Genomic DNA, 8,118 nt, shown 5'->3' on the forward strand with positions numbered 1-8,118 from the left:
GTTAAAACGTGATCGGTGGACAACAATTTTTTTCATGAGGAGGAGGACGGGGGGAACGGACCATTCTTGACTTAAAGGGGTTTTCCGGGCATTTTATATTCGTGGCCTATCCATGGGAATGGTCATCAATATAAGATTGGTGGGGGGTCTGTCTCTCTGCCGATCAGCTGATTGATGGCGCCGCAGCGTTTGTTGCCATTTCCCAGTTGCAGGTGCAAAGTGAATGAGTCACAATCCCAGGCACGGCTGCTACGGAAGCGTACGGCGCTGTACCTGGTAAACCCTGAAGACTACGGCCCCTCCAGTCAGCTGATCGGTAGGGGTGCAGGGAGTCAGACCACCACCAAACTTATATTGATGGCCTATCCTAAGGATAGGCCAATAATATAAAATGCCCAGAAAACACTTTAAGGGGAACGTATCGCAATGTTTTTTTCTTTTTTACTAATTGGAACCAGATAGTGAAACATAGAAACATATTCTTATTTTCTAATCTCTTTTTATTTTTTTATTGTAGATTTCTTTATTCTATTTTCTGTACATGATTATGTGGATGGCCGTCTGGCCTGAGCTGCTGCTGCAGTATTTAGAGATATTCTTTACCACATAGACCATATGAAACAATAGTCTGGAACTGAATCAGCAGCATGGAAGACATTATACAGCAGTAAGGAGCAGTGTAGATGTGACTCCGGCACTGGGGTGAGCTATAACACTTACTAGAAGCACCATAGAGGATAGAATACAGCAGTAATGAGCAGAGAGTAGCTGTAACTCCAGCACTGGGGTGAGATATAACACTTACTAGAAGCAGCATGGAGGATATTATACAGCAGTAATGAGCAGAGAGTAGCTGTGACTCCAGCACTGGGGTGAGATATAACACTTACTAGAAGCTACAGCAGCATGGAGGATATTATACAGCAGTAATGAGCAGAGAGTAGCTGTATCTCCAGCACTGGGGTGAGATATAACACTTACTAGAAGCAGCATGGAGGATATTATACAGCAGTAATGAGCAGAGAGTAGCTGTGACTCCAGCACTGGGGTGAGATATAACACTTACTAGAAGCTACAGCAGCATGGAGGACATTATACAGCAGTAATGAGCAGTGTAGATGTGACTCCGGCACTGGGCTGAGATATAAGGCTGGGTTCACACATCCTATTTACGGACGTAATTCGGGCGTTTTAGCCCCGAATTACGTCCAAAAATACGGCTCCAAAGCGGCAGCAAACATCTGCCCATTCATTTGAATACGTTTTACGATGTTCTGTGCCGACGGTCATTTTTTTTACGCGCCGCTGTCAAAAGACAGCGCGTAAAAAAGACGCCCGTGTCAAAGAAGTACCTGTCACTTCTTGAGACGCAATTGGAGCCATTTTCCATTGACTCCCTGGAAAAACAGCTCCAATTACGTCCGTAATGGACGCAGCGAAAAGCGCCTGCACATGCCATTACGTCTGAAATTCCGGAGCTGTTTTCTCCTGAAAACAGCTCCGTAATTTCAGCCGTATCGGACGCTGCCATGTGAACATACCCTAACACTTACTAGAAGCAGCATTGAGGATATAATACAGCAGTAATGAGCAGTGTAGCTCTGACTCCGGCACTGGGGGGGGGAGATATAACACTTACTAGAAGCTACAGCAGCATGGAGGATATTATACAGCAGTAATGAGCAGTGTAGATATGACTCCGGCACTTGGGTGAGATATAACGCTTACTAGAAGCAGCATGGAGGCTATAATACAGCAGTAATGAGCAGAGTAGCTGTGACTCCGGCACTGGGGTGAGATATAACACTTACTAGAAGCTGCAGCAGCATGGAGGACATTATACTGCAGTAATGAGCAGATAACACTTACTATGACGCTGCAGCAGCTTCTCTTTGTATATCTCCTCTGTCTCTTTCTGCTCTCTTCTCCCCTCTCCATAGAATTTTTCGGGTCTGCTGTGAGCTGATTGCTGAATTCATCTCAAGACAAGATAGACAGTGAACTCAGAATGAGTGAACCGTTAGGAGGGTTGTGGGAGGAGGAAGGAGCCTGATGAGGGGAGAAAGTGGCATTTCTCTCTGATAAGATGTTATGAAGTTCCTTTTATTCACTTGTAACACTGATTATGCAGTTTGTGACCATTTAAAGTTTGGCCTTTACCGCAGCAGATGGACAATGCAGATTCAGAACATTTCATTCTGTTTGACAGGACAGGAATTGATCTCCCCCCTCATTGTCTTTCTGCTGGAGGAAGGAACATTGAACAATATGGAGGTGTCCTAGAAATGGATTTAAAGGTCTCCTCATGTTTTTGTGTTTTTCATACAGAGATGGATTCCTGCAGAGCTGACAAGAAGCAAAATAATTGTCGTCTCCGAACATCAAAATACGCCAACGTGCAAACCCATCGGCCGAAGCCTCACAGGAACACACCCTCAACTTCCAAGGACATAGGTCAACTCTACATCACTGGAATTTCTATCTTGAAACTGAGAGATCAAAGTCTGGAAAATTGCATCAGCCATAAAACGTCCATCACACAAGAGGTTGGGGTCGGTAATGTGACCTCGGCACAGACCACCGGATGGAAACTAAAACACAGCCTTGTGAATGATGTTCCCATCATCTGCTCCTACTCCAGACCATTACAGATAAACCTTAATGGCCATCCACTCAACGCCTTCAACTCACGGGCAGAACCGCTTCTCCACCAGTGTGGAAGGATTCTGGCTCCAGCAGATTCTGAGTCTTGGTGGAATTATCGGTTTTCTACATACACCATCTTATCCAGAAATCCTGAAAGACTGTGCCGACCAACCCATGGCATTGCTGGACCTGAACCTTCTCGCCATGTGCAGAGACAAGAAATGATGACTAGTAACAATCAATGGAACAACGTGCGTATAAAGCCTCTCCTAACAGATGTGTCCACCCAGACCCAGAGTCTACACGACGACCACCACACTCCAGACACCGAGGAAGGACATCGTTCCAAAAAGAAAAATGCTGGAGGAAACCTGGCAAAAAGAATGAGAAAACCATGTAATGATCCCCCCAGCAGGCATGTACTGTCCATCCCGACCTCACAGGAAGACCCGGGGTCCAGGATTTATACCAGAGAGAATGTCCCAGTCATGTCCCCTGAGCCATGGCCTTCACCTTACACACCAGAAGAGGAGGAGATATCCATCACTGTCCCACTCCTCCCGAAACTGGACAATCCAGGACAAGAGATCTCCTCATACAGGTCCCAGACTATCCCACAGGGAGGAAACGTGTTCCCTGACGACCTTCGTGGTGGTCCATCTGCTCCCCGGCACTATGACAGGCACACACTGTGAATGGGACTCCATGTCTTCTGCTGAGCCCCAGAATTGGCTTCATTCTTGACAGCGTTTCCACCTAAGACTTAAAAATGTCCAAATATTTGGTAGAAATCAGCAACCGGCAGTCTCCTCCGTGTGTGTGTGTGTGTGTGTGTGTGCGTGTGCGCGGCGGTGGGTGAGGTGCGATAGTGACGCCCCCGCGGGAATGCCATGGAACAAGATGAAAACAAGCCGGAAGTCATGGTGTCAATCTTCAACTTTTACTTTCAGCTTAACAATGTGTGCGGTTTGTTTGCCGTTGCTAGTGGTGACTCGGCCACAAATATTCTATCCATTCTTCCTGGTGTGGGAGATACGGCACCTGGTTACAACTATATACCGGAGGAACAGGCTGGCAAGATGGCTGGCTTGTTCTGGGTGACGGGCAGACTTGGCGCCCCTCCTTGATGCAAAGGGTGGTCTGCATGGTCTTAATAGGCCCAAAGATGGTGGCTGTGTCTGCAAAGTGCGGGCCCACTGCCCCTATAAACGGTGGTGGCTGGCTGCCCAATATACAGGCCTCTATGGAATGGCTCTTCACTTCAGTCTTTCTGCTGGTACACCCCTCTCTGACTGCCTAGCTAGCCCTCCGTACACCGCGGGCGGCCGCCCTACCACTGCTCGCTCTCCTGGAGCTGCTGCCCAATGATGGATGCAGTATAGCCCACTTCTCACCAGTCTCCTTTGGGCTCCTCAGTTTGTCTATCAGACTCTCCTCAGGTCCATTACAGCTTCCTCCTCTATCGCCACCGCACTTCTCCCAGGACGCGGTTAAGGTCACGTCCGGCTCTCTCCCAGCTGAGCTCAGTTTGGCGGGCTCACTGCTGTTTTATAGACAGAACACCGCCCCAGGCGTTATCCTCACCCCCCTACAGAGCCCAACAAATGCAGCGTAAGATGGCGTCCAGACCGTACATCCCAGCGCCAACCAGCCAGGATCTGCCTCACATTAGTTTGTATCATTGTTGTCTTTGTGGGACAGTTACCGTCTCCTCCACGTAGCTTGTCCCTTCCCATCTTTGTCTGATCTTGGCCGGTTCTTCCAACACACAAGAGTGGCCAATAGTGGAGGGAATGTAATACAGCCACAACAATAGCAATGCAAGACAGCAAAACAGAAGTTACTGCAAGGCAGAGGGCCAGCTAAGTAGCCACAGGGTCAATGTCCGTCTAGGAAGACCCCTAACTACCCTTGTTAAGCTTTGGGATGCAATCCTGAAATGTTACATGTGGGGGCTGTGTCTGGCTTATTATAACCCCCTGTCAGCCCAGGGGTACACAGAGTCGGGTCTGTCTCCATGCTAGGGGTCTGTAGTCACTCCCGGTGCGGGGGCTATATGGGGGGGTACAGAGTCCGGTCTGTCTCCATGCTAGGGGTCTGTAGTCACTCCCGGTGCGGGGGCTATATCGGGGGGGGTACACAGTCGGGTCTGTCTCCATGCTAGGGGTCTGTAGTCACTTCTGGCGGGAGATGTACGGGTCACTTGAGGTTTTATTTTGTAGATTGTCAGCTCCTGTGGTCACAGCTCTGGCCTCCTGTCTACATTGTGCGATGGGCTGTGTTGTCTTTATGTTACTGTTATAAATGTAGAGTCACCGTAAAGTGTCTGTGATATGATTGTTGTTGGGCTTCTCCGGGGTACAGCGCACGGGGCCACATTGGTCTAACCACCACACAAAGTAACGACAGTTGCCCCTCGTGTTACACTATTTTCTGCATACAATGGTGACTCCTGATAAGCCAATCAGCATAGGCATATTACTGAAGCACTGATTGGCTGTGTAGTAGCGCCTCCCTACAGTATAGTCCGGTACTGCATGATCTGTACTGCCCCTTACCTGTGCCAGGATGAGTTGCCCCTTTGCCCCCTCAGATACACCCCTGACCACATGTCCTGTACTTTTCTCTACCGGTGCCAGGATGAGTTGCCCCCTTAGATCCTTAGATTTGCCCCTGACCACATGTCCTGTACTGCTCTTTACCGGTGCCAGGATGAGTTGCCCCATTGGGCGCCAGGTCTCTATCTTATTGGTTAGAAGTTTCTGCTGTGCACATAGAACGGATTCTCCAGCAGCATTTTCGGCTTTTATTTTAAGCACTCGCTGCGTCTCTAGTTTTCTGCTAATATTTCTTATTTTTATTTTTACTAGTTGGTCTCAAGTTACATTATTTCCAACTTATAATGTTCGTCCCGGAAGCGATTAATATGATAATTTGAGAACCGCTGTATTAGACAAAGCACCAGGATGAAAGTCTTCAGAAAACGAATCCAGCCCCCCACTCACTACTCGGCCTCATCCAGTGGGGGAGGGGAGGCCTCGTCCCAAGAATTACGGACACACGAACATAATGCAGATTCTGTGGCTCCGTCTCATCCCGGAGACGCCGTGGTCCCAAAACCTGCATGATTTTTACGGGTCTCAATGTAGATCATTGATTCGGCGATTAAAGTCTACGCTGTGGAAAGTTATAATATAATCGTCCCAGAGTCTAAATGTGTCCATTTCAAGGGCCGCACTAGCACCTTCTCATGGTGAGGGCCACTGCTTACTCTGTGTTGTACACTGTTGCCTTGGAGGGCGAGGGCTATAATGTCGTCTCTATTGGGCCAAGTGTTGATGGCCAGGCCAGAAAAGTCTCGTAGAACCTGAGTGACTTCTCATGGAGCAGCAACTTCTCCTCTAGAAGGCTCGGTCGGAATCCTTGGTCATTCTGATTGTTGAGATCCCAATATCTGTCATAGAATAAATCCATAAAAGTACTCAAATCTCTGGGAATTTATCATGTGATTAGATGTGGTCCCCTGGGCTCATGTAATGTCCCCTCCCCTGGGCTCCTGTAGAGACGTCCCCTCCCCTGGGCTCATGTAATGTTCCCTCCCCTGGGCTCCTGTAGAGACGTCCCCTCCCCTGGGCTCCTGTAGAGACGTCCCCTCCCCTGGGCTCCTGTAGAGACGTTCCCTCCCCTGGGCTCATGTAATGTTCCCTCCCCTGGGCTCATGTAATGTCCCCTCCCCTGGGCTCCTGTAGAGACGTTCCCTCCCCTGGGCTCATGTAGAGACGTCCCCTCCCCTGGGCTCCTGTAGAGACGTCCCCTCCCCTGGGCTCCTGTAGAGACGTTCCCTCCCCTGGACTCATGTAATGTTCCCTCCCCTGGGCTCATGTAGAGACGTCCCCTCCCCTGGACTTATGTAGAGACGTTCCCTCCCCTGGGCTCCTGTAGAGACGTCCCCTCCCCTGGGCTCCTGTAGAGACGTCCCCTCCCCTGGGCTCCTGTAGAGACGTTCCCTCCCCTGGACTCATGTAATGTTCCCTCCCCTGGGCTCATGTAGAGACGTCCCCTCCCCTGGACTTATGTAGAGACGTCCCCTCCCCTGGGCTCCTGTAGAGACGTTCCCTCCCCTTGAGTCATGTAGAGACGTCCCCTCCCCAGGGCTCCTGTAAAGACGTTCCCTCCCCTGGACTCATGTAGAGACGTTCCCTCCCCTGGAGTCATGTAGAGACGTTCCCTTCCCTGGGCTCCTGTAGAGACGTTCCCTCCCCTGGGCTCCTGTAGAGACGTTCCCTCAACTGGGCTCCTGTAGAGACGTTCCCTTCCCTGGGCTCCTGTAGAGACGTCCCCTCCCTTGGGCTCCTGTAGAGACGTTCCCTCCCCTGGGCTCCTGTAGAGACGTTCCCTCCCCTGGGCTCCTGTAGAGACGTTCCCTCCCCTGGGCTCCTGTAGAGACGTCCCCTCCCCTGGGCTCCTGTAGAGACGTCCCCTCCCCTGGGCTCCTGTAGAGACGTCCCCTCCCCTGGGCTCCTGTAGAGACGTCCCCTCCCTTGGGCTCCTGTAGAGACGTTCCCTCCCCTGGGCTCCTGTAGAGACGTTCCCTCCCCTGGGCTCCTGTAGAGACGTCCCCTCCCCTGGGCTCCTGTAGAGACGTCCCCTCCCCTGGGCTCCTGTAGAGACGTCCCCTCCCCTGGGCTCCTGTAGAGACGTCCCCTCCCCTGGGCTCCTGTAGAGACGTCCCCTCCCCTGGGCTCCTGTAGAGACGTCCCCTCCCCTGGGCTCATGTAGAGACGTCCCCTCCCCTGGGCTCATGTAGAGACGTCCCCTCCCCTGGACTCATGTAGAGACGTCCCCTCACCTGGGCTCCTGTAGAGACGTTCCCTCCCCTGGACTCATGTAGAGACGTGGTCCCCCTGGGCTCATGTAGAGATGTTCCCTCCCCTGTAGTCATGTAGAGATGTTCCCTCCCCTATAGTCATGTAGAGATGTTCCCTCCCCTGGACTGCTGTAGAGACGTCCCCTCACCTGGGCTCCTGTAGAGACGTCCCCTCCCCTGGGCTCCTGTAGAGACGTTCCCTCCCCTGGAGTCATGTAAAGACGTCCCCTCCCCTGGACTCATGTAGAGACGTGGTCCCCCATGGCTCATGTAATGTTCCCTCCGCTGGAGTCATGTAGAGATGTTCCCTCCCCTGGAGTCATGTAGAGACGTCCCATCCCCTGGACTCATGTAGAGACGTTCCCTCCCCTGGACTCATGTGGAGACGTGGTCCCCCATGGCTCATGTAATGTCCCCTCCCCTGGACTCATGTAGAGACGTGGTCCCCCTGGGCTCATGTAGAGATGCCCGGTCCCCCTGGGCTCATGTAGAGATGTTCCCTCCCCCTGGGCTCATGTAGAGATGTTCCCTCCCCCTGGGCTCATGTAGAGATGTTCCCTCCCCTGGAGTCATGTAGAGATGCCCGGTCCCCCTGGGCTCATGTA

General features: G+C 51.5%; 1 protein-coding gene across 1 annotated transcript; it reads left to right on the plus strand.

Annotated features, from left to right (window-relative positions):
• The first annotated feature begins 436 nt into the window (after nucleotides 1–436).
• Nucleotides 437–4,968, plus strand: LOC142710014 (uncharacterized). The gene is made up of 2 exons (XM_075848501.1): nucleotides 437–702; nucleotides 2,329–4,968. The coding sequence occupies exon 2, from the start codon at nucleotides 2,331–2,333 to the stop codon at nucleotides 3,339–3,341; it is 1,011 nt and encodes a 336-aa protein (XP_075704616.1). The 5' UTR covers nucleotides 437–702; nucleotides 2,329–2,330; the 3' UTR covers nucleotides 3,342–4,968.
• Nucleotides 4,969–8,118: the final 3,150 nt, after the last annotated feature.

The sequence above is a fragment of the Rhinoderma darwinii genome, unplaced genomic scaffold (assembly GCF_050947455.1).
Source record: "Rhinoderma darwinii isolate aRhiDar2 unplaced genomic scaffold, aRhiDar2.hap1 Scaffold_4196, whole genome shotgun sequence".
Lineage (NCBI taxonomy): Eukaryota > Metazoa > Chordata > Amphibia > Anura > Rhinodermatidae > Rhinoderma > Rhinoderma darwinii.

Coding starts and splice junctions, on each gene's coding strand:
- LOC142710014 (XM_075848501.1), top strand. CDS start 2,331: ATGGATTCCTGCAGAGCTGACAAGAAGCAAAATAATTGTCGTCTCCGA.